At 47.4% G+C, this 27,239-nt stretch overlaps 1 protein-coding gene across 2 annotated transcripts in view; it reads left to right on the top strand.

Moving 5' to 3' along the window:
* Positions 1 to 27,239, top strand: part of TMEM8B (transmembrane protein 8B) — a 241,517-nt gene that overhangs the window by 136,302 nt on the left and 77,976 nt on the right. For both annotated transcript variants that reach the window (XM_077281255.1, XM_077281256.1), the window contains exon 4: positions 2,248 to 2,381. In XM_077281255.1, the coding sequence (XP_077137370.1) occupies positions 2,248 to 2,381 (134 nt within the window). The remainder of the gene's footprint in view (positions 1 to 2,247; positions 2,382 to 27,239) is intronic.

The raw sequence follows: 27,239 nt of genomic DNA, 5'->3' as shown, positions 1-27,239 counted from the left end.
CGGCCCATCCTGTGAAGGTGCTGGGCGGTCAGACCCCTCTTACATGTAAAGGCTGCCTCCTCAGTGTGTGCGGCCCGTCCTGTGAAGGTGCTGGGCGGTCAGACCCCTCTTACATGTGAAGGCTGCCCCCTCAGTGTGTGCGTCCCGTCCTGTGAAGGTGCTGGGCGGTCAGACCCCTCTTACATGTAAAGGCTGCCCCCCCAGTGTGTGCGGCCCGTCCTGTGAAGGTGCTGGGCGGTCAGACCCCTCTTACATGTGAAGGCTGCCCCCCCAGTGTGTGCGGCCCGTCCTGTGAAGGTGCTGGGTGGTCAGACCCCTCTTACATGTAAAGGCTGCCCCCCCAGTGTGTGCGGCCCATCCTGTGAAGGTGCTGGGCAGTCAGACCCCTCTTACATGTAAAGGCTGCCCCCTCAGTGTGTGCGGCCCGTCCTGTGAAGGTGCTGGGTGGTCAGACCCCTCTTACATGTAAAGGCTGCCCCCCCAGTGTGTGCGGCCCATCCTGTGAAGGTGCTGGGCAGTCAGACCCCTCTTACATGTGAAGGCTGCCCCCCCAGTGTGTGCGGCCCGTCCTGTGAAGGTGCTGGGTGGTCAGACCCCTCTTACATGTAAAGGCTGCCCCCCCAGTGTGTGCAGCCCGTCCTGTGAAGGTGCTGGGCGGTCAGACCCCTCTTACATGTGAAGGCTGCCCCCCCAGTGTGTGCGGTCCGTCCTGTGAAGGTGCTGGGCGGTCAGACCCCTATTACATATAAAGGCTGCCCCCGCAGTGTGTGCGGTTCGTCCTGTGAAGGTGCTGGGCGGTCAGACCCCTCTTACATGTAAAGGCTGCCCCCCCAGTGTGTGCGGCCCGTCCTGTGAAGGTGCTGGGTGGTCAGACCCCTCTTACATGTAAAGGCTGCCCCCCCAGTGTGTGCGGCCCGTCCTGTGAAGGTGCTGGGTGGTCAGACCCCTCTTACATGTGAAGGCTGCCCCCCAGTGTGTGCGGCCCGTCCTGTGAAGGTGCTGGGCAGTCAGACCCCTCTTACATGTGAAGGCTGCCCCCTCAGTGTGTGCGGTCCGTCCTGTGAAGGTGCTGGGTGGTCAGACCCCTCTTACATGTGAAGGCTGCCCCCCAGTGTGTGCGGCCCGTCCTGTGAAGGTGCTGGGCAGTCAGACCCCTCTTACATGTGAAGGCTGCCCCCCAGTGTGTGCGGCCCGTCCTGTGAAGGTGCTGGGCAGTCAGACCCCTCTTACATGTGAAGGCTGCCCCCCCAGTGTGTGCGGTCCGTCCTGTGAAGGTGCTGGGCGGTCAGACCCCTCTTACATGTAAAGGCTGCCCCCCCAGTGTGTGTGGCCCATCCTATGAAGGTGCTGGGCGGTCAGACCCCTCTTACATGTAAAGGCTGCCCCCCCAGTGTGTGCGGTCCATCCTGTGAAGGTGCTGGGCGGTCAGACCCCTCTTACATATAAAGGCTGCCCCCCCAGTGTGTGCGGCCCGTCCTGTGAAGGTGCTGGGCGGTCAGACCCCTCTTACATATAAAGGCTGCCCCCCCAGTGTGTGCGGCCCATCCTGTGAAGGTGCTGGGCGGTCAGACCCCTCTTACATATAAAGGCTGCCCCCCCCAGTGTGTGCGGCCCATCCTGTGAAGGTGCTGGGCGGTCAGACCCCTCCTACATATAAAGGCTGCCCCCCCAGTGTGTGCGGCCCGTCCTGTGAAGGTGCTGGGCGGTCAGACCCCTCTTACATGTAAAGGCTGCCCCCTCAGTGTGTGCGGCCCGTCCTGTGAAGGTGCTGGGCGGTCAGACCCCTCTTACATGTAAAGGCTGCCCCCCCAGTGTGTGCGGTCCATCCTGTGAAGGTGCTGGGCGGTCAGACCCCTCTTACATATAAAGGCTGCCCCCCCCAGTGTGTGCGGCCCATCCTGTGAAGGTGCTGGGCGGTCAGACCCCTCCTACATATAAAGGCTGCCCCCCCAGTGTGTGCGGCCCATCCTGTGAAGGTGCTGGGCGGTCAGACCCCTCTTACATGTAAAGGCTGCCCCCTCAGTGTGTGCGGCCCGTCCTGTGAAGGTGCTGGGCGGTCAGACCCCTCTTACATGTGAAGGCTGCCCCACCAGTGTGTGCGGCCCGTCCTGTGAAGGTGCTGGGCGGTCAGACCCCTCATGCATGTTATGTCTGGCCATCCCCACTATGTTGATTCTTGTCTGACATTCTGGTTGCTATGGACTCAGTCGGGGGGCTCCTCCCTAGTAACCAGTACTTTTCTTTCAGGGGCTCCACGATGAGTGTCAGTATCTCTTCCAGCCACAGCTCATTGTGCAGCGGGCAGTGGCGGTGCCCGTCCTGTACCCAGGATACGTCACCGAGCAGGTGCTGCCGCCTCACAACCGCTCAGCTCTGTACAAGTAAGTGCTACGGTGCTCGACTCGGGGAACCGGTCCGTGGGTGTAACAGGTGAATGATGGCTTGTGATAGTGCAGCAGGCATCTGATGGGTGTGGGACGGGTCAGGGTCAGTGATGGGTGTGTGACAGGTCAGGGTCAGTAATGGGTGTGTGACGGGTTAGGGTCAGTGTCAGGAAATAAGAAGAATTTCTTATTATTTCAATTACACATTCAGGGCTCTCAGCTGCAGTTTCCTCTGCCTGCATGTGCCTGTGTGCGATTTCACCTTCCCCCTCCCCCCGCTATTCAGCTATAATGTGAGACCAGCATGCCTGCAACGTTAACTGAGGAGGTTTTATGGATTTAAGCTGAAAACATGTCTGAAAACATGAGCTTCTTTGTGTATCAGAGAGTTATTCAAGATGGAATAATTCCACCCTAATTAGTGACAGAGATATGAAAGTTACATATTTGGTATGTGCGACAATAGGGCTACACACCGGTGCATTTTCTGAGTGCAGCACCTCGCAGGGACCGAGAGACGGATTGCAGTTTAAGCGGGTCATATATCTACCTCGTGTTTACACTTAAAGGAACCCCCATGACGCGGGGAGCATCATGATCATTGTGTCATCTTTCTACGAGGTTCATACGCCAAGATATGTGGGATGATGGTTTTTCATATTCTCACGAGAGAGGAGTGCATTCCATAACTCTGACCACCCCATGAGGTCGTCCGTGGGGGGAGAGACCCTTAGTTTTGGGCAAAGGCATAAAACTCAGAGGCCCAGACAAGGGGGTGTCTTTTGCTAGGGGATTCCGCTACTACAGGGTGTGCAATCTGACCTGAAGGTAAAAGGGGAAGGTCCCCTCCCCCGCCACAACATGGCTGTTGTGAATTTGGATTCTGGGCTCCCCCGGTGGCTACTGGTGGAATTGAACTGGTGTCTTCATCTTCTCTGTTCACCTGTTCCCATCAAGTTGTGGGAGTCGCTATATAACCTTGCTTCTCTGTTAGTTGCTTGCCGGTCAACAATGTTATCAGAAGCCTCTCTGTGCTTGTTCCTGCTCCTAGACAACTACTAGATAAGTTGGACTCTTGCCCATGTTTGTTTTTGCATTTTTGTTCCAGTTCACAGCTGTAGTTTCGTTACTGTGTCTGGAAAGCTCTTGTGAACAGGAATTGCCACTCTGGTGTTATGAGTTAATGCCAGAGTTTTAAAGTAATTTCTGGATGGTGTTTTGATAGGGTTTTCAGCTGACCATGAAAGTGTCCTTTCTGTCTTCTGCTATGTAGTAAGTGGACCTCAAATTTGCTAAACCTATTTTCATACTACGTTTGTTATTTCATCTTAACTCACCGCCAATACATGTGGGGGGCCTCTGTCTCCTTTCGGGGTATTTCTCTAGAGGTGAGCTAGGACTAATATTTTCCTCTGCTAGCTTTATTTAGTCCTCCGGCTGGTGCTGGGCATCTAGAATCAACGTAGGCATGCTACCCGGCCACTGCTAGTTGTGCGTTAGGTTTAGTTCATGGTCAGCTCAGTTTCCATCTTCCAAGAGCTAGTTCCTATATATGCTGATGCTATGTTCTCTTGCCATTGAGATCATGACATATGGCATACTATTGAATGATATGAAAGAACTCTAAGTGTTTTTTTCAACTTTAATCCCTTTTTATTTGTAATCGCCTGTATATTCAAAATCGTCTCATTTTATAATATCCTTTTACCCTTCTGTAAACACTGCCTATCTTTTTGGAGTAAAATATATAAAATTACTAGTTTCGTTTCTCCTTGTTATATAACGTATTGTCACGTCCTCTGAAGTGAATTACGCTACTAATTGGGGTTGGCTCCGGACCCTTTATTATTTAAGAATCGGAGCTGGTGGCAGCAGAAATTGTCCTGTTCTTTTGGGGAAAACTGGCAGCAACGGACGGCGTTGATAATTATTGTTCCCGCCTGAGTGGAAGTAGTTATATTGCCCTTGCTGCAGCGTGCCCATTATCCAGTACAAAGTAAAGGAGCCTTTCTGGCGACTAATTATCCTAGGTGCAGTACCCTGTCTTACCTGAAAGTTAGGGGGGCGCCAGAGAGCTGCAAGTTCCAAACCAGAACTGGGAAGTGGGATATAGATAAATCCCCTTCAGAAAAGAACTGGGCAACCAAACAACCCCGGTTCATGGCACATTAGTATGAGCGGCGTGGATGATAAGGATATCCTCCCTGGGATCCATGACAGTCAGTGATGGGTGTGTGATGGGTCAGGGTCAGTGATGGGTGGGTGTGTGATGGGTCAGGGTCAGTGATGGGTGTGTAACAGGTCAGGGTAAGTGATAGGTGTGTGACAGTGTCACGATAATGTAAAATACCATGGTCTGAAGGATTTTTGCAGATGTGACCATGGTCCTAGACGCACACTGCAGCTTCAACCCCCCTTCTCTCTCCCCGATCTGCTCTCTCACTTACCACAAACAAAGCCCTATGGCAGATACACTGTGCAACTTGATACTAATGTGTGAGCAGGGTGTGGCTTTTAAAATGCAGACGACCAATCCCCTCTTGCCACTCATTCCTCCTCCCTTCTCACTCAGGAATGCCTTTGTTAGATGGACTCCAAAACGTAAATTCTGAGGATAGGGTTCATATCATTACTCAGCCCACTTAGTGATGTCACGACGAGAGGGCATATTCTTTTATGCCTGCTAGGTAGTGGTTTAGTCTTGGTCCACGAAGCGAGCGAACACCAGCTCGGCAAAGCTGTGCTAAATGCACCTGGATGTATCTCCTGAGCACACGGCCTACATGCTGATATGAAATGATATAACAACCTGTAAGTATTCTCTTCTATTTTAATCCTCATTTTATTTGTAATTGCATCGTACACATGATTTTGTCTTCTTTATAATATCTGTTTAATACTTTGTAAGTACTGCCTAACTCTTTATGGAGTAAAATATACAATTTACTAGCTGTCTCTTCCTGCTCTATGAATGAAGCGACGAACTGTCGCTTCCTCTTAGGTGAATTACGCTACTGATTTGGGTTGGCTCTGGACCCGTTAACCTTTGGTGCAATCTGAGCTGGTGGCAGCATACTTTGTTCTGGGCGATTGGGAAGCTTTCTAGCGACGGCATCGTTGTTAATTATCGTTCCCGCCTGAGTGGGAGTAGTTAATCGCCCTCGCTGCAGTGAGCCCAATAGCCATTACATAGCAGGTAGCCTTTCCGGCGACTAATTACGTAGGTGCAGTACCTAATCGGACCTGAGGGTAAGGGGGGCGCCAGAGAGCTGCAAGTTCCAAACCGGAGCTGGAAAGTGGGATATAGATAAATCCCATTCAGAAAGAACCAGGGGCAATCAAACAACCCCAGTTCATGACAAATTGGTGTGAGTAGTGGGGACGATAAAGGTATCCTCCCCGGGATCCCTGACATATATGCTGAGATCCGTGTCATATTGTTGGAAGCATGGTGTGAACCGTGACAGGCAGGTCAGGGTAATTGATTGGTGTGTGACAGGTCAGGTTCAATGATGGGTGTGTAACAGGTCAGGTTCAATGATGGGTGTGTGACAGGTCAGGTTCAATGATGGGTGTGTGACAGGTCAGTGTAAATGATGATTCTGTGACAGGTCAGGGTAAGTGATGGGTGTGTGACTGGTCAGTGATGGGTGTGTGACAGGTCAAGGTAACTGATGAGTGTGACAGGTCAGGGTAAGTGATGGGTGTGTGACAGGTCAGGGTAAGTGATGGGTGTGTGACAGGTCAGTGTAAGTGATGATTCTGTGACAGGTCAGGGTAAGTGATGGGTGTGCGACTGGTCAGTGATGGGTGTGTGACAGGTCAGGGTAAGTGATGGGTGTGTGACAGGTCAGAGTAAGTGATGGGTGTGTGACAAATCAGTTCAGTGATGGGTGTGTAACAGGTTAGGGTCAGTGATGGGTGTGTGACAGGTCAGGGTAAGTGTCAGGAAAAAAGTAGAAGTTATGACTACTTCAATTACACATACAGGGCTCTCAGCTGCAGTTTCCTGTGCCTGTCAGCAGAAGGCTGGAATCCAAAACCCCTCATTTCCCCCTTCCTTCAAGAATTTTTATGGCTCTGTGCTGCAACAGACAAGTCTCCCTACCCTCCTCATTCCCCCCTCCCACCTGATACTGGCTAAAACTGGTACAGAAAGCATGGGATTCTATTGTTTCTCTTGTTCGTTTAAGGTTATGTATCTTGGCACCGATCAGGGCTAGAGATATAAGGATTATATATTCCAGATGTCCATCGAGAGATCTATAACTCCCTGAAATCGCTAGGAACTAAACCCAACGAGTGCAAGGAGCGGTTTCTCCGTAAGCGGGCCGTGTAACTACTGTTTACACTTAAAAGATTCCCCCTGACGTGATGCACATCCTAATCATTGTGTCTTTCGTATACGAGGTTCATATAGCGAGCTAGGTATAAAAAATTTTGCCATAACTTTAAGAAAAGGGGAGAATTCAGCCTCTAAGTGAGGTTACCACAGGGGAAGTGCCTTGGTTTTAGGTTGGGAAATAAGTGAGTGAAGCAGCAGTCTTCACTTGTCTTTTGTCTGGGGTCTAGCTGCTATACAAATGTGTCTATGCATCTTGATGTGTCTCCTGAGCACATGGTCCGCCATAAGATGAAAGGATCTGAATGAAATGTAAGTGTTCTTTCAACTTTAATCCAATTTTATTTGTAATTATACTGTACATATGATACTTGTCTTCTTTATAATATCTTTTTTTACTTCTGTAAACACTGCCTACCTTTTTTGGAGTAAAATATAAAATTACTAGCTTTGTCTCTCCTTACTCTATAATGAACTCTCACGTGCTCTGAGGTGAATTACGCTACTAATCTGGGTTGGCTCTGGACCCGTTAATAATTAAGGAATCGGAGCTGGTGGCAGCGGGATTTGTCCTGGGCGATTGGGAGGCGTTGTAGCGACTGGCGGCATTGATAATTATTGTTTCTGCCTGAATGGGAGTAGTTATATCGCCCTCACTACAGTGTGCCCATTAGCCAGTACAAAGTAAGGCAGCCTTTCTGGCTAGTAATCTTAGGTGCAATACCCGGTCTGACCTGAGGGTGGGGGGGTGTCAGAGAGCTGTAACTTCCAAACCGGAACTGGGAAGTGGGATATAGATAAATCTCCTTCAGAAAGAACCAGGGGCAGCCAAACAACCCTGGTTCATGACAAATTGAAGTGAGTGGTGGAGATGATAAATGTATCCTCCTGGTGAACCATGACATGGGAGTGTGACAGGTCAGGTCAGTGATGGGTGTGTGACTGGACAGGGTCAGTGGTGGGTGTGTGACAGGTCAGGGTAAGTGATAGGTGTGTGACAGGACAGGGTCAAGTGATGGATGTGTGACAGGTCAGGGTCAGTGATAGGTGTGTAACAAGTCAGGGTCAGTGATGGGTGTGTGAGGAGTCAGGGTCAGTGATGGGTGTGTGACGAATCAGGGTCAGTAATGGGTGTGTGACAGGTCAGTGATGGGTGTGTAACAGGACAGGGTCAGTGATGGGTGTGTGACAGGTCAGGGTAAGTGATAGGTGTGTGACGGGTCAGTGATGGGTGTGTGACGTGCTGGGGTCAGTGATGGGTGTGTAACAGGTCAGGGTCAGTGATGGGTGTGTGACAGGTCAGGGTCAATGATGGGTGTGTGACAGGTCTGGGTAAGTGATGGGTGTGTGACAGGTCAGTGATGGGTGTGTAACAGGACAGGGTCAGTGATGGGCATGTGACAGGTCAGTGATGGGTGTATAACAGGACAGGGTCAGTGATGGGTGTGTGACAGGTCAGGGTAAGTGATAGGTGTGTGACGGGTCAGTGATGGGTGTGTGACGTGCTGGGGTCAGTGATGGGTGTGTAACAGGTCAGGTCAGTGATGGGTGTGTGACAGGTCAGGGTCAATGATGGGTGTGTGACAGGTCTGGGTCAGTGATGGGTGTGTAACAGGACAGGGTCAGTGATGGGTGTGTGACAGGTCAGGGTCAGTAATGGGTGTGTGACAGGTCAGGGTCAGTGTCACGGTTCACAGGGAGGATACCTTTATCTTCCCCACCACCAGGGTGGTTATTAATGGAGCACACTCGGACTGGGTCGCGGTCAGTAGTGGGGTACCACAGGGGTCAGTATTGGGCCCTCTTCTTTATAACATATTTATTAATGACCTTGTAGGGGGCATTCAGAGTAGAATTTCAATATTTGCAGATGACACTAAACTCTGCAGGGTAATCAATACAGAGGAGGACAATTTTATATTACAGGATGATTTATGTAAACTAGAAGCTTGGGCGGATAAATGGCAAATGAGCTTTAATGGGGATAAATGTAAGGTCATGCACTTGGGTAGAAGTAATAAGATGTATAACTATGTGCTTAATTCTAAAACTCTGGGCAAAACCGTCAATGAAAAAGACCTGGGTGTATGGGTGGATGACAAACTCATATTCAGTGGCCAGTGTCAGGCAGCTGCTACAAAGGCAAATAAAATAATGGGATGTATTAAAAGAGGCATAGATGCTCATGAGGAGAACATAATTTTGCCTCTATACAAGTCACTAGTGCGACCACACTTAGAATACTGTGCACAGTTCTGGTCTCCGGTGTATAAGAAAGACATAGCTGAACTAGAGCGGGTGCAGAGAAGAGCGACCAAGGTTATTAGAGGACTGGGGGGTCTGCAATACCAAGATAGGTTATTACACTTGGAAATACGAAGGCTAAGGGGTGATCTTATGTTAATGTATAAATATATGAGGGGACAGTACAAAGACCTTTCTGATGATCTTTTTAATCATAGACCTGAGACAGGGACAAGGGGGCATCCTCTACGTCTGGAGGAAAGAAGGTTTAAGCATAATAACAGACGCGGATTCTTTACTGTAAGAGCAGTGAGACTATGGAACTCTCTGCCGTATGATGTTGTAATGAGTGATTCATTAATTAAATTTAAGAGGGGACTGGATGCCTTCCTGGAAAATTATAATGTTACAGGGTATATACACTAGATTCCTTGATAGGGCGTTGATCCAGGGAACTAGTTTGATTGCCGTATGTGGGGTCGGGAAGGAATTTTTTTCTCCATGGTGGAGCTTACTCTTACCACATGGGTTTTTTTTGCCTACCCCTGGATCAACATGTTAGGGCATGTTAGGCTATGGGTTGAACTAGATGGACTTAAAGTCTTCCTTCAACCTTAATAACTATGTAACTATGTAACTATGTAACTCACACCAATTTGTCATGAACCAGGGTTGTTTGGTTGCCCCGGTTCCTTTCTGAACAGGATTTATCTATATCCCACTTCCCAGTTCCGGTTTGGAACTTGAAGCTCTCTGGTGCCCCCCGTACCCCCCAGGTCAGACAGGGTACTGCACCTAGGATAATTAGTCGCCAGAATGGCTGCCTTACTTTGTACTGACTAATGCGCACACTGTAACGAGGGTGATATAACTACTCCCACTCAGGCAGGAACAATAATTATCAAGGCCGCCAGTTGCTACAAAGCCTCCCAAACGCACAGGGCAAATCCGCTGCCACCTGCTCCGATTTCTTAATTATTAATGGGTCCGGAGCCAACCCAAATTAGTAGCTTAATTCACTTCAGAGTACGTGACAGTACGTTATAGAGCGAGGAGAGACAGTCATTTTATATATTTTACTCCAAAAAAGGTAGATAGTGTTTACAGAAGTATAAAAAGATATTATAAAGAAGACAAGTATCGTATGTACAGCACAATTACAAATAAAATGGGATTAAAGTTGAAAGAACACTTACATTTAATTCAGATCATTTCATCTTATGGCAAACTATGTGCTCAGGAGACACATCAAGATACATTACACCCCTGTCTCGCAGCTAGACCCTGGACAAAAGACACATGTAGACTGCTGTCTCACTCACTTATCTCCCAGCCTAAAACCAAGGCACTCCCCCTGTGGTGACCTCACTCAGAGGCTGAATCCTCCCTTTTCTTAAAGTTATGACAAACCATATCTATACATAACTCCCTGTATGAACCTTGTATGAGAACGACACTATGATCAGGATGTTCACGTCAGGGGGGTTCTTTTAAGCATAAACACGGTGTAGATACATGACCCGGTTATGGAAAAATCCGCTCCTTGCATTTCGTTGGTTTATATCCTAGCAATTTCAATGAGGTGTAGATTTCTCAGTGGACATCTGGAATATGTAACTTGTATATCTCTGTCACCACCTGGGGTCGAATTATTCATCATGAAAACTCACACAAATCAGAAAGCGCATGGTTGCAAACAAAAGAGCTGAGCTCTGCTAATTAACATTCCTGAAGGAGGAGGGAAGGGGTATAGGATTACACACACAGGCAGAATGAGAAGGAGAAAAGCTGTTTTTTTTCTCAGGCGAAGGGGGCTGTTATCACCCACAGGCATGTGCCTGCCATAGGGCTTTTGTAACAGCAAATGCAGTGGAAAGTTCCAGAAGTGCAATTGGGACAACAAGACATTTTCCCGATTTCCTGACACCTCCCCCTTTTGGACTGCGCTACAGAGGCAGGACCTCTCGGTATTCCTCCATGCGCACCTCGGCAGGCTCACCCCAGCTGGACAGCCCATCCTCATTGCCATGCTCGACCTTTTGGGACACAAATTTCATGCAGGCTCAAGCAGCTCCTCGATGCTCGGTATTGGGTGCGCGTCCGAGGCTGTGATGGCGTTGAGCCACCTGTAATCCACGCAGAAGCGGGTGGTCCGATCCTTCTGGCATGAGAACTACAGGTGAGGCCCACGCGCTCTTTGACCATTGAATCACCCCAGCTGTAACATCTCATCAATCTGGCGCATAACCTGCTGCACTTCGTCGGAGATCCGATAGGGTGTTCGCCATAGTGGGGCATGATTCCCGGTGTCCACCTAGTGTACTGCTAACTCAGTCCTTCCAGGTTGGTTGGGGAACACGGCCGGAAGGGTTCCAGCATGGTCCGCAACTGCTACCGCTGGGGTTCTGTTAACAAGGCACTTCCACATCCACGATGGACGCAACGGCCTTGGCTTGGGCCAGCATGTCCAGTAGGGGGTCTTCCTCCCCGTTTTTGAGCAGGCTGCAGACCGGTAGGACGTAGGCTTCACGTTCGTTATGAGCCTTCATCATATTGACGTGAAAGGCCTTTCACGTACCCCGAGCGTGGTAAAGCGTGACCACCTGTCACAATCCATGTTTGGATCTGTGGCAGATCTGGTTTCCCTCTGATTTAAACCTTTTTTCCTTTGCTTTGTGGTCATTGGGGTTAATGCAGTTTTCTCCCCCTGGTGGCCGCTGGTGTTATTGCATTGCATTGCTGCTGGGTCAGCTGATGTTTGTGACCACTCCCACCATCCTTTATAAGGTCACCTGGTGCATCAGCTGACTGTTGGTTATACAGGTCCTTTTAGGTGACCAACCTCGCAGTAGCAGCTCCCTGGTGTCAGCCAAGTCTGGTGTTTGGAGCTCAGTTGCTGTACTATCTGTGTTGTGGAGTCTGCAGCGGCATGCACAAGCTAAGTTCTGAGTTTTTACTTTGTAGTTTGTACATTCACCTTTTGGTATTGTGTTCCCTTCACTCCCATATTGTTTATTCCTGTTTATTTGCTTTGTGGTGCTGTTTACACTGTTCATCTCCTGGGGTGGGGGTTGGGGGTTTAGTTCAGGGTTTAACAGGAGACAGGGTTAGGTCGGTGACTTGGGCCTCCCTACCTTCAAGGGTACCCCCAAGGTAAGGAAATACATGGCTTCCCCTAGCCTGAGGGGCAGTTCAGGGGCCCAGATTCTTAATCTCCTGTCTTCCTATTTTTGCCCCGTGACACCACCTATGTGACTGGGTTGAGCTGTTGGTGGATGACGTAAGGGCCTTCCCAGGATGCCTGAAGCTTATCCTTTGGTACAGGGACCAGCACCCACACCTTCTGATCCATCTGGTAGGTCCTCTCCCGAGTGTTCTGGTCAAGCAGGGGGGTCGGCCGGCTGAGGAGTACTGTTCAGAGTTCAGGAGGTGGGCCACTGACACACAGTGGAATGACCCGGCCCTTAGGAGCCATTTTGTGCAGGGTCTGTCCCCTAGGTTGCAAGATACTCTGGTGCAGTACGCAGCCCCCAGGTCGTTGGAGGCCGCTATGTCCCTTGCCATCCGGGTGGATAGACGCTTGAGGGAGAGGCATAATCCAAATGTCCAAAAAAGAAGAGAATGTCCAGCTTCACAGAATCCGTAAAAAAGAGTTTTCTTTATTCACATACTATTAAGCATAGAGGATACAGACTTCAGCACAAGCCGTATGGGTAAGAATCTCAACGCGTTTCAGGAGACTAAGCTCCCTTAATCATGACATCATTGATGTCATGATTAAGGGAGCTTAGTCTCCTGAAACGCGTTGAGATTCTTACCCATATGGCTTATGCTGAAGTCTGTATCCTCTATGCTTAATAGTATGTGAATAAAGAAAACACTTTTTTACGGATTCGGTGAAGTTGGACATTCTCTTCTTTTTTTGGACTCTATACACCTGAACACAGCGGGTCCGTGCTCCCGAGGATTGGTTTATGCATCACGGGTGAGCTGGTTTATATTCATACTCCAAATGTGCTCCCTGTAGTCCTTGCTAGGGAGGAGGACACACCTGGGCAGGCGGACGAACCCATGCAGGTGGGAGGAGTTGGTTCCCAAACTGGGTTACCTGTGGTTCGCTGTGGAGTGGCGGCATGTTTCTACTGTGGGCAGACCGGTAATTTTATCAATGTCAGCCCAGCGCGTGCCAAAGTACCTGCACCATCTAAAGAGGCGCGTCCCCCTGGTCGTGTAGAGGGAGGTGACCAGGGTGTGTATATTTCCTCCATTTTTTTGTCTCAGTGTACCTTACCTGCTGAGGTGGTTATTGGTGGGGTAACTGAGAATATTCCGGTGCTTATGGACAGTGGAGCAGGAGTCAATTTGGTGGATGCTCATTTTGTCCAGACCCATGGCCTGATGAGTAGGACGCTAGCGACACCCTTAAGCGTCCAGGCCATTGACTCTGCTCCGCTCAACCAGGGGAGCATTACACAAGTCGTAGACAATATACATTTGCGTATAGGGGCTTGTCATGAAGAGTCTTTATCATGCTACGTCTTGGAGGGCATACCAACTCCCATGGTTTTAGGACTCCCTTGGTTGAGAAGACATAACCCGGTCATAGACTGGCGGTCCAGGGAAGTAGTCAGCTGGGGTCAGTCGTGTAAGGACTGTTGCCCGGGAGCTACGATCTCTGCCGTTCTTCTAAAACCTACCCCTTCCCCTTCAGTGGGGGCAGCAGAGGTGCTGCCAGGGACTAGGCGCAAGACTTTACCCTCACTACAGGTTAACCTGGTGGGTCAGAGACCTCTTAGGAGGAGGGGTCAGATAAGGGTGGTGGTTCCCTCGGAGCATTGTGGGGGTGTGAGTGTAGTGACACAGGGGGACGCCTCTGTTGTCAATTCCTCAAAGAATTCTCTGTCCTGTGGCAAACGTTTGCATGGAAATAAACGTTCAGGTCTGGACCTGTGTGTGAATGAGTACGTATGGGTGTCCACCAAAAACATCAGGTGGAAGTGTGCTACTGGGTCCTGGAGTTCCAGGGTTATTGGGCCATATCGGGTGTCGGCCATTCTCAGCCCAGGGACTTTTCAGTTGGAGTTACCCCCAGTTATGCATGTACACAACTCATTCTCCAGGTCGGCGATCTGGAGATCTGTGGTGCCTCCGGAGCCTACGTTGCTGGCATTTTCATCAGGCCGCGTTTGCCATAAACCTGAGAGTCAGGTGCCTGACGAGGTGAACTCTGGTGGATCGAGGCGTCCTCACCGTAGGAAGGTCTGGTGAGGTCTGATGTTGAGTGTCCAGAGGCCACTCATTGAAAGGGGGGTACTGTCACGATCCATGTTTGGGTCTGTGGCAGATCTGGTTTGCCTTTGATTTAAACCTTTTTTCCTTTGTGGTCATCGGGGGTTAATGCAGTTTTCCCCCGGTGGCCACTGGTGTTATTGCATTACTGCTGGGTCAGCTGATGTTTGTGACCACTCCCCTCATCCTTTATAAGGTCACCTGGTGCATCAGCTGACTGTTGGTTATACAGGTCCTTCAGGAGACCAACCTCGCAGTAGCAGCTCCCTGGTGTCAGCCAAGTCTGGTGTTAGGAGCTCTGTTGCTGTACTATCTGTGTTGTGGAGTCAGCTGTGGCGTGCACAAGCTAAGTTCTGAGTTTTGTTACTTTGTAGTTTGTGCATTCACCTTTTGGTATCGTGTTCCCCTCACTCCCATATTGTTTATTCCTGTTTATTGCTTTGTGGTGCTGTTTACACTGTTCACCTCTTGGGGTGGGGGTTGGGGGTTTAGTTCAGGGTTTAACAGGAGACAGGGACAGGTCGGTGACTTGGGCCTCCCTACCTTCAAGGGTACCCCCAAGTTAAGGAAAGACAGGGCTTCCCCTAGCCTGAGGGGCAGTTCAGGGGCCCAGATTCTTAATCTCCTGTCTTCCTATTTTTGCCCCGTGACACCACCTATGTGACTGGGTTGAGCTGTTGGTGGATGACGTAAGGGCCTTCCCAGGATGCCTGAAGCTTATCCTTTGGTACGGGGACCAGCACCCACACCTTCTGATCCATCTGGTAGGTCCTCTCCCGAGTGTTCTGGTCATACCAGTGCTTCTGATTATGCTCCTACAAACACAATGGAAGCAGATGCCATAGTAGAAAGTGAAAATGTCTTTTTATTACACACTAGCTGAAGAGCCCGGCGTTGCCTGGGCATAGTAAATATCTGTGGTTAGTTATAGCACCTCACTTCTCTTATTTTCCCATCACGCCTCTCATTTTCCCCATCACATCTTTCATTTTCCCCCTCACATCTCTCATTTTCTCCCTCACACCTCTCATTTTCCCCCTCACTCCTCCTATTTTCCCCCTCACTCCTCTCATTCCCCCTAACACTTGTCATTTCGACCTCACATCTGTCATTTTCCGATCACTCCACTATTTTCCCTCACTCCTCTCATGTTGCACTCACACCTTTTCATTTTCACCTCACACCTCTCATTTTCACCTCAGTATATACATGTTTGTCATCTCCCTTATATATAGTATACACCTGTATGTCATCTCCTGTATATATTATATACCTGTATGTCATCTCCCCTGTATATAGTATATACCTGCTGTGTGTCATCTCCCCTGTATATAGTATATACCTGTATGTAATCTCCTCCTGTATATAGTATATACCTGTATGTCATCTCCTCCTATATATAGTATATATCTGTGTGTCATCTCCTCCTGTATATAGTATATACCTGTATGTCATCTCCTCCTATACATAGCATATACCTGTATGTCATCTCTCCTGTATATAGTATATACCTGTAGGTAATCTGCTCCTGTATATAGTATATACCTGTGTGTCATCTCCTCCTGTATATAGTATATACCTGTATGTCATCTCCTCCTATATATAGTATATACCTGTATGTAATCTCCTCCTGTATATAGTATATACCTGTGTGTCATCTCACCTATATATAGTATATATCTGTGTGTCATCTCCTCCTGTATATAGTATATACCTGTATGTCATCTCCTCCTATATATAGCATATACCTGTATGTCATCTCCTCCTGTATATACTATATACCTGTAGGTAATCTGCTCCTGTATATAGTATATACCTGTGTGTCATCTCCTCCTGTATATAGTATATACCTGTATGTCATCTCCTCCTGTATGTAGTATGTACCTGTATGTCATCTCCTCTATATAGTATATACCTGTATGTCATCTCCTCCTCTATGTAGTATGTACCTGTATGTCATCTCCTCCTCTATATAGTATATACCTGTGTGTCATCTCTCCTGTATATAGTATATACCTGTGTGTCATCTCCCCTGTAAATAGTAGATACCTGTATGTCATCTCCTCCTGTATATACTATATACCTGTAGGTAATCTGCTCCTGTATATAGTATATACCTTGGTGTCATCTCCTCCTGTATATAGTATATACCTGTATGTCATCTCCTCCTGTATGTAGTATGTACCTGTATGTCATCTCCTCCTCTATATAGTATATACCTGTGTGTCATCTCTCCTGTATATAGTATATACCTGTGTGTCATCTCCTCCTGTATATAGTATATATCTGTATGTCATCTCCTCCTGTATTAGACCTCGTTCACACGTTATTTGGTCAGTATTTTTACCTCAGTATTTGTAAGCTAAATTGGCAGCCTGATAAATCCCCAGCCAACAGTAAGTCCACCCCCTGGCAGTATATATTAGCTCACACATACACATAATAGACTGGTCATGTGACTGACAGCTGCCGGATTCCTATATGGTACATTTGTTGCTCTTGTAGTTTGTCTGCTTATTATTCAGATTTTATTTTTGAAGGATAATACCAGACTTGTGTGTGTTTTAGGGCGAGTTTCGTGTGTCAAGTTGTGTGTGTTGAGTTGCGTGTGGCGACATGCATGTAGCGACTTTTGTGAGATGAGTTTTGTGTGGCGACATGCGTGTAGCAACATTTTGTGTGTCGAGTTGCATGTGACAGGTTAGTGTAGCAAGTTGTGTGCAGCAAGTTTTGCGCATGGCGAGATTTGCGCGTGGCGAGTTTTATGTGTGGTGCCTTTTGAGTATGTGCAAGTTTTGTGTGAGGCAACTTTTGCATGTGTTGCAACTTTTGTGCATGTGGCAATTTTTCCGCATGTGCAAGTTTTGCGTGTGGCGAGTTTTCCATGAGGTGAGTTTTGCACGTGTGGCGAGTTTTGCATGTGGAGAGTTTTGCGCGTGGCGAGTTTTGAGCGGCGACTTTTGTGTTTCGACTTTTATGTGGCGAGGTTGGTGTGTGTGGTGAAATGTGCGCTGAGGGTGGTATATGTGTTCGAGCACGTGGTAGTGTGTGGCGCATTTTGTGTGTGTTCATATCCCCGTGGTGGTGTGGTGATTATCCCATGTCGGGGCCCCACCTTAGCAACTGTACAGTATATACTCTTAGGCGCCATCGCTCTCATTCTTTAAGTCCCCCTTGTTCACATCTGGCAGCTGTTAATTTGCCTCCAACACTTTTCCTTTCATTTTTTCCCCATTATGTAGATAGGGGCAAAATTGTTTGGTGAATTGGAAAGCGTGGGGTTAAAATTTCACCTCACAACATAGCCTATGACGCCCTCGGGGTCCAGACGTGTGACTGTGCAAAATTTTGTGGCTGTAGCTGTGACGGTTCAGATGCCAATCCCGGACATACATACATACATACGCACATTCAGCTTTATATATTAGATATATACATACATACACACATTCAGCTTTATATATTAGATATACGTACAATACAGAAAATCTATAAGAAGAGGTACAATACAAAATAGCTGCCAATACAGTGCCCTGCACTCCAACCAAATGCCAATTCAAGGTGTGTAATCCTATAAATTACTTTCAGCCCTCGTCAGATTTCTATTGTATATAAAGTTCAATACGTAGTTCCAAAGCTGTTTAATATAGTAATAATAATTCACATTTAATTAATAAAATAGTTAACCCAAGCCAAAAGGACAAAGAAACAAAAAACAAAAAACAAGGCTATGCTGAATACATCATGCAAGGTAATATTGCAAACTGCTACATGATGATTAAATTGATGACATCCTGTCAAATATAAGTACTCAAAACATTTACAATAATTAATATGGACCACAATGTAATAGCACACTGTCTTTTATAATGCTTAGACTGTATACCCCCAAGATTTAGAAATTCCTGAATACACAAATGAAATGCTACGTGACTAAATAAAACATTAATTAAGTGCAATTGATAGGACGGGGATAAAGTGTCAAGTGACAGAGGTATAGTAAATAGCCTATACTAGCAATAATGCACAGTGCAGCTATAATAAGTAAAAGAAAGCTAGGATAGGAGGCAATACACAACCTATAAGAGCAGCGCAGACCCCGATAGGATGGGGATAAAGTGCCAAGTGACCAAGGTTTAATAAGCCCCCTATACTAGCAGTGATGCACAGTGCAGCTATAAATATACATAAAGAGAGGCTAGGAAAAGAGGCAATACATGACCTGTAAGAGCAGCGCAGACCCCGACGCGCGTTTTGCGTTTAGCTTCTTCCAAGGGGGGATGTAGTATGAGTGTGAGATGTAATTAAGTCCTTATGGTGGCAGCGGCATATGTGCGGCGCTTCCGTTGTGTATAACCGGACGTGATGTCTGCATAGACCGGCGTCTCACGTCACTAGTCCACACCCCCCTCTGACGCATCAGAGAGGGAGGCGGTACACGCAACGAGCAGGACGCGTCGCCATGGAGACACACCGCTCGGCGACTCAGGAAGCGCACACCGCTAGTAATAAGAGGAGGAAGGAGGGCTTGACCGTAAATAACATAATACAGCCACAAGGAAGCGGAGTGAAGAGTTCATATATGTGAAGGAGATTACGTGCCCCAATTTTAACGCAAAAAGGATTAAATAAGTGATAAAGGTAAATAAGGTGAGGGGTAAATGCATCTGAATAGAAAGTGCTCATTCTTGAAAATAAGAAGAACGTGAAATTAACCATAAATAGCCTAATAGACCTAATACAGCACAATTAAACCTTCACATATAGAAGGGAACATTATGTGCTAAATACCAAAAAATGCATATTGTGACATATATAGATATCCAGCATCCATTACCAATAGGGAAGGTGACAGGTGTTATTTGATCATCATAAATAGCCAAGTAAATTTGATTGAAACATCAAACAATTACAAAACCAATATAGTGATAAATGAATGAAATACACAAGAGAACACATATATAAATTGAAGTGAAAGTGCAGTGCTTTGTTTCTTCTATTCCCAATAAAGAGGTCCTCTTAACACTCCTAGGCTATCCCAAAACGGCATATACAGTCCCCTCCAAGAAACGGATGTCCACAGGCCGAGAGACCAGCCAGAATACTCCTCAATAATATCGACAAGCCAGCCATCCTCCATATTGAATAGTGAGACGCCGGTCTATGCAGACGTCACGTCCGGTTATACACAACGGAAGCGCCGCACATATGCCGCTGCCACCATAAGGACTTAATTACATCTCACACTCATACTACATCCCCCCTTGGAAGAAGCTAAACGCGAAACGCGCGTCGGGGTCTGCGCTGCTCTTATACAGGTCCTTCTCAAAAAATTAGCATATAGTGTTAAATTTCATTATTTACCATAATGTAATGATTACAATTAAACTTTCATATATTATAGATTCATTATCCACCAACTGAAATTTGTTAGGTCTTTTATTGTTTTAATACTGATGATTTTGGCATACAACTCCTGATAACCCAAAAAACCTGTCTCAATAAATTAGCATATCAAGAAAAGGTTCTCTAAACGACCTATTACCCTAATCTTCTGAATCAACTAATTAACTCTAAACACATGCAAAAGATACCTGAGGCTTTTAAAAACTCCCTGCCTGGTTCATTACTCAAAACCCCCATCATGGGTAAGACTAGCGACCTGACAGATGTCAAGAAGGCCATCATTGACACCCTCAAGCAAGAGGGTAAGACCCAGAAAGAAATTTCTCAACAAATAGGCTGTTCCCAGAGTGCTGTATCAAGGCACCTCAATGGTAAGTCTGTTGGAAGGAAAGAATGTGGCAGAAAACGCTGTACAACGAGAAGAGGTGACCGGACCCTGAGGAAGATTGTGGAGAAGGACCGATTCCAGACCTTGGGGAACCTGAGGAAGCAGTGGACTGAGTCTGGTGTGGAAACATCCAGAGCCACCGTGCACAGGCGTGTGCAGGAAATGGGCTACAGGTGCCGCATTCCCCAGGTAAACAGCGGCAGAAGCGCCTGACCTGGGCTACAGAGAAGCAGCACTGGACTGTTGCTAAGTGGTCCCAAGTACTTTTTTCTGATGAAAGCAAATTTTGCATGTCATTCGGAAATCAAGGTGCCAGAGTCTGGAGGAAGACTGGGGAGAAGGAAATGCCAAGATGCCTGAAGTCCAGTGTCAAGTACCCGCAGTCAGTGATGGTGTGGGGTGCCATGTCAGCTGCTGGTGTTGGTCCACTGTGTTTCATCAAGGGCAGGGTCAATGCAGCTAGCTATCAGGAGATTTTGGAGCACTTCATGCTTCCCTCGGCTGAAATGCTTTATGGAGATGAAGATTTCATTTTTCAGCACGACCTGGCACCTGCTCACAGTGCCAAAACCACTGGTAAATGGTCTACTGACCATGGTATTACTGTGCTCAATTGGCCTGCCAACTCTCCTGACCTGAACCCCATAGAGAATCTGTGGGATATTGTGAAGAGAAAGTTGAGAGACGCAAGACCCAACACTCTGGATGAGCTTAAGGCCGCTATTGAAGCATCCTGGGCCTCCATAACATCTCAGCAGTGTCACAGGCTGATTGCCTCCATGCCACGCCGCATTGAAGCAGTCATTTCTGCCAAAGGATTCCCGACCAAGTATTGAGTGCATAACTGAACATTATTATTTGATGGTTTTTTTGTTTGTTATTAAAAAACACTTTTATTTGATTGGACGGGTGAAATATGCTAATTTATTGAGACAGGTTTTTTGGGTTATCAGGAGTTGTATGCCAAAATCATCAGTATTAAAACAATAAAAGACCTGACAAATTTCAGTTGGTGGATAATGAATCTATAATATATGAAAGTTTAATTGTAATCATTACATTATGGTAAATAATGAAAATTAACACTATATGCTAATTTTTTGAGAAGGACCTGTAGGTTGTGTATTGCCTCCTATCCTAGCTTTCTTTTACTTATTATAGCTGCACTGTGCATTATTGCTAGTATAGGCTATTTACTATACCTCTGTCACTTGACACTTTATCCCCGTCCTATCAATTGCACTTAATTAATATGTTTTATTTGGTCACGTAGCATTTCATTTGTGTATTCAGGAATTTCTAAATCTTGGGGGTATACAGTCTAAGCATTATAAAAGACAGTGTGCTATTACATTGTGGTCCATATTAATTATTGTAAATGTTTTGAGTACTTATATTTGACAGGATGTCATCAATTTAATCATCATGTAGCAGTTTGCAATATTACCTTGCATGATGTATTCAGCATAGCCTTGTTTTTTGTTTTTTGTTTCTTTGTCCTTTTGGCTTGGGTTAACTATTTTATTAATTAAATGTGAATTATTATTACTATATTAAACAGCTTTGGAACTACGTATTGAACTTTATATACAATAGAAATCTGACGAGGGCTGAAAGTAATTTATAGGATTACACACCTTGAATTGGCGTTTGGTTGGAGTGCAGGGCACTGTATTGGCAGCTATTTTGTTTTGTATCTCCTCTTATAGATTTTCTGTATTGTACGTATATGTGTAATAAAAATACATTTTAACTTTCTACTATGGCATCTGCTTCCATTGTGTTTGTAGGAGTATTATAATTGGAAGTGCCTTATATTAGGCCAGAGTATTTTTGGTTGAATCAGTGCTTCTGATCAGCCTGAGCCTGCGTCATGTTGTCATGCACCAACTGCGTCAAGGTCTGCATCTTGTCACGGAAGCGCATGACGTACTCCACTATGGACACGTCAGAAGGGTTCGGCTCCTCTTCCCAGGATTCTCTTACCAACCCAAGGGGTCCCCGGACTCGCCTGCCATACAGGAGCTCGAAGGGGGAGAACCCCGTCGAGGCCTGCGGAACCTCTCGGTAAGCGAACAGCAGGTGTGGGAGATACCGCTCCCAGTCGCGCCCTTGTGTCTCAACCAGCATGCGTAGCATCTGTTTGAGGGTACCATTGAAGCGTTCACACAAGCCATTGGTCTGTGGGTGATACGCACTCGATACCAGGTGCTTCACCTGCATTTTCTTACAGAGAGCCTCCATTAGGTGAGACATAAATTGGGTCCCTCGATCAGTAAGCATTTCCCTGGGAAATCCTACCCGTGCAAAGATGGCCAACAGGGCATCCGCCACCTTATCTGCCCTAGTTGACGACAGAGCTACTGCCTCTGGGTACCGGGTAGCGTAGTCTACCACAGTAAGAATAAATCGCTTTCCAGAGCTGCTGGAGACGGCCAGCGGGCCCACAATGTCCACCGCAATCCTCTGGAAAGGCTCCTCTATCACTGGCAAAGGGATCAGGGGAGCCTTAAGAGCAGGCCCCGCCTTCCCCACTCTTTGACAGGTGACACAGGAGCGGCAGTAGTTTGACACATCTGTCCCCATCTTAGGCCAATAGAAGTGTTGAGACAGCCGGGCCTTAGTTTTGCTGATCCCCAAGTGTCCAGCTAGCGGGATCTCATGGGCAATCCGCAACAACTCCCCCCGGAATTGCTGTGGGACGACCAGCTGTCTTTCCCTCAACCACTCCTTTTGTGATTCTCCGGGTACTGTCTCCCGGTACAACCTTCCTCCTTCCCAGAACACCTTCTCCTTATCAGTCTCGGAGAAGCGCGTCCCGGCGAATTGTCTCAAACTCTCTAGGCTCGCATCTGTGTGCAGAGCGGCCTGAAACTCCTGGCTAGGGGAGGCCAGCAGTGACGTCAGGGTCCCTTCCCCACGGGAGCCCTCTGGGACCTGCTCTGGGTCCACCTCTGGTTCAGTCATACTGATGACTGAGGAGGGTCCGGAAGGCAGACAGGTATCTGCGTTCCGGGCACTCTGACTGCGGGTAACAGCAGCTACGTAGGCTGTCTCTCCGGGGATTTCTACCGACCCATCAGCCGGCGCTGCTATGGGCTCTACCTCCCCATCCACCCCCATTACCTCAGGAGCATTGCTACTTATGGGCCAGTTACCTTCCTCGGTGGTCAGTAGCACGGCATCACCTTCCTCACGGTTCCCATGCATCTCCCCATTTCCCTGAGCACCATCGCTTGCTCCTGTTATCGGTTCCTCAGCCGTCTCACTCCGCAGAGCGACGTGGCTGAGCACTCCTGCACCTGTGAACACATCATTCTTAGGAAATAAATGGTTAGCAGGTAAAACATGCTTATTTACATAATAATATAATAATAATTTTTATTTATATAGCGCCAACATATTCCGCAGCGCTTTACAACTTATAGAGGGGACTTGTACAGACAATAGACATTACAGCATAACAGAAATCACAGTTCAAAACAGATACCAGGAGGAATGAGGGCCCTGCTGCTCGCAAGCTACAAACTATGAGGAAAAGGGGAGACACGAGAGGTGGATGGTAACAATTGCTTTAGTTATATGGACCAGCCATAGTGTAAGGCTCGGGTGTTCATGTAAAGCTGCATGAACCAGTTATCAGCCTAAGTATGTAGCAGTACAGACACAGAGGCTATTAACTGCATAAAGTGTATGAGAACATGATGGAGGAACGTGATTATGTTGTTGTTTTTTTAATGGGCCACACAGGGATAGTTAGGTTAATGCGTTGAGGCGGTAGGCCAATCTGAACAAATGCGTTTTTAGGGCACGCTTAAAACTGTGGGGATTGGGGATTAATCATATTAACCTAGGTAGTGCATTCCAAAGAATCGGCGCAGCACGTGTAAAGTCTTGGAGATGGGAGTGGGAGGTTCTGATTATTGAGGATGCTAACCTGAGGTCATTAGCGGAGCGGAGGGCACGGGTAGGGTGGTAGACTGAGACCAGAGAGGAGATGTAGGGTGGTGCTGAGCCATGGAGTGCTTTGTGGATGAGGGTAGTAGTTTTGTACTGGATTCTGGAGTGGATGGGTAACCAGTGTAATGACTGGCACAAGGTAGAGGCATCGGTGTAACGGTTGGTGAGGAATATGATCCTGGCAGCAGCATTCAGGACAGATTGGAGCGGGGAGAGTTTGGTAAGAGGGAGGCCGATTAGTAGAGAGTTACAATAGTCCAGACGAGAATGAATAAGTGAAACAGTAAGAGTTTTTGCAGAGTCGAAAGTAAGAAAAGGGCGAATTCTAGAAATGTTTTTGAGATGCAGATAAGAAGAGCGAGCCTGTGATCGGATGTGGGGGGTGAATGAAAGCTCATCATCAGCATCATCTGTATTACCCTCGGCATTTTCAGAAAAATGATTATCATGTACATCATTAAGCGGTAAAGCATTGTCAGGTAACACATGCAATTTTCCATCACTATCATCAGCATTAGTAGATTGGGGAGAGGAGTCAGGGACGTAGTATGCAACCATCCTCCCTAAATCAGTCACCAATAAAATGTCAGTGGCCAAATTATCACACAGCCCCACTTCCTTCACCTCTCTCCCGGGACCCCAATCTATATACACTCGGGCCATTGGCAGGGGACAGCGGATGCCCCCAATCCCGGTGACAGTCAGGGTTTTCCCCGGAATAATCTCTTCAGGGGCCGCCAGTTCAGGTCGGATGAGGGTTCATTCAGCCCCATTGTCTTTGAGGCCTTGAGCGACACGGCCTCCCACGGTGACGTACTGCAGTTTGTCATACACTCTCCTAACCACCCCACCCACCAAAAGAACAGCTGCATTAGGCCCTGGGGCCTTGGCTGGGGGGTTCTTCTGCTTCTCCGGACAGTTGGCGCTGATATGATCAGTCCGTTTGCAGGAAAAACACTGCTGAAGGTCGGTGGTAGGTCTGGACCTGTTGGCAACAGGGACAGGGCCTCTGGTGTGTTGGCTGGCAGGGGTACTGATCTTGCTTGCAGGCTTACTCCCTCTCCAGCTGGTGGTGACTGGCTTCCGCACTTCCGATTTACGGTTGGCCTCATAGGCATCGGCAATCTGCGCTGCTTTAGTCAAGCCTAGTCTCTCTGTCCATCACGAACTGTCACACCTCAGCTGGGCAAAGATGTAAGAACTGGTCTTTGATTATCAGGTCTCCCAGCTGCTAAACGGTGGTCACTGACAGTCCTTGGATCCACTGGTTAAAGTGTGTCCTGAGTCCATGTGCCACATCGCCATAGCTGTCATGTGGGCGATGCTGGAGGTTCCGGAATTTTCTACGGTAAACCTCAGATGTAAGCTGGCACTTTGTTATCAGGGCCTACTTGATGGCCTCATAGTCTTCATCTTGGTCTGGCGGGAGAAAAGCAAACGCCTCCAGATCTTTGCCTTTTAGCCCTGGGGTCAGGTATCTGGCCCATTCATTCCCAGGCAGTTGTTACTGTCTACAGGCTTTCTCAAATGCCCGCAGAAAAGTGTTCTAGTCCCTGTCCTTTTCCATCACAGGAAAAGTGCTCTGCCCGGGGTTTAGGGGTCTGAGCGCTGTTGGGCTCGCCTCTGGACTGGGACGACCTCGACCCCTGGAGTCGGGCTAACTCCAACCGGTGCTCCCGCTCCGCTTGCCGCTCGGCTCTCTGCTTACCGGTCGGCTCTCTCCGCCTCCCGCTGGGCCTTCGCTTTCACTTGCAATTGCTGAATCAGCCTCAGACATCCATCCCGGTCGTCGGCGGGGAGTTGTTCCCAGGCCATCGGCAGGTGGGGGTCCATTCTGTTGTGGTTCCAAGTAGGGCCGGCATTCAGTGGTTGGAACTCGGCCACAGCACCACATGCGCCAGTGCTGGCTTCTCCGTCCACTGCGCTCTGAGAGCGGTCTTGAGCGGCTTCCCATTGCACCAGATCCGCAACCAGTTGGTCTTTGTTTTTGCCCGCAGAGTCAATCTGCTTCAATATGCACAAGACCGTAAGAGCATCCTTGGTCTGCTTCTTATAAAAGGTTTCTCCCAGCATAGCCATGGTTGCCAAATAAGAGAGAGGACAGAAAAACGAAGAGAAGGGAGGGAGTAATCGCGAGTACACACTATTATCTCAGAACTAGTTAACACTGAGCTTGTTCTCCAAAACTTTTTTGCACCAAGCCCCCGATTACTAATGCTCTATGATCCCACCTCTCTACCACCAATATGTCATGGATCACGGGGAGGATACCTTTATCTTCCCCACCACTCACACCAATTTGTCATGAACCAGGGTTGATTGGTTCCCCCTGGTTCCTTTCTGAAGGGGATTTATCTATATCCCACTTCCCCGTTCCGGTTTGGATCTTGCATCTCTCTGGCGCCCCCCTTACCCTCAGTTCAGACTAGGTACTGCACCTAGGATAGTCACTAGAAAGCCTTACTTTGTACTGACTAATGGTCACACTGTAGCGAGGGCGATATAACTACTCCCACTCAGGCGGAAGCAATAATTATCAACGCCGCCAGTTGCTACAAAGCCTCCCAAACGCACAGGACAAATCCGCTGCCACCAGTTCCGATTCCTTAATTATTAACGGGTCCGGAGCCAACCCAAATTAGTAGCGTAATTCACTTCAGAGGATGTGACCATACATTATAGAGCAAGGAGAGACCAAGCTAGTAATTTTATATATTTTACTGCAAAAAAGGTAGGCAGTGTTTACAGAAGCTGACTTAGATTACCTAACGAGGTATGAAGTGACACATTAGTGAATAGAAGTAAAAAAAATCTTTATTAACATATAGTTTTAAAATTACAATTCTTAAAAAGACAGGATGATGTAAACAATTGGACCTCCAAAGCACAAACAGGGGGTGACCCACAATCCCCAGTTGCAATATATTTTTGGGGATTAAATATATATATATATATATATATATATATATATATATATATATATATATATATATATATATATATATATATATATATATATAGTGTTGCTATGCCGGAATTAGTATCCCTATAGAAAAACAAGGCTGTCTATGTGGATGGACGTAAGACGTCTCTTTACAAATACCGCATGACGGTCTACTATCTAATTAAAGGGTATAACTGAAGAATAGACAAGCGGTGATATATATGTATATTTAGCAATGCCCTAACATCAGGAAATAAAGAATGGCTTTGGTGGCAGTAACGA

The sequence above is a fragment of the Ranitomeya variabilis genome, chromosome 1, assembly GCF_051348905.1.
Source record: "Ranitomeya variabilis isolate aRanVar5 chromosome 1, aRanVar5.hap1, whole genome shotgun sequence".
Lineage (NCBI taxonomy): Eukaryota > Metazoa > Chordata > Amphibia > Anura > Dendrobatidae > Ranitomeya > Ranitomeya variabilis.
This window is presented reverse-complemented; position numbering and strand designations above follow the sequence as displayed.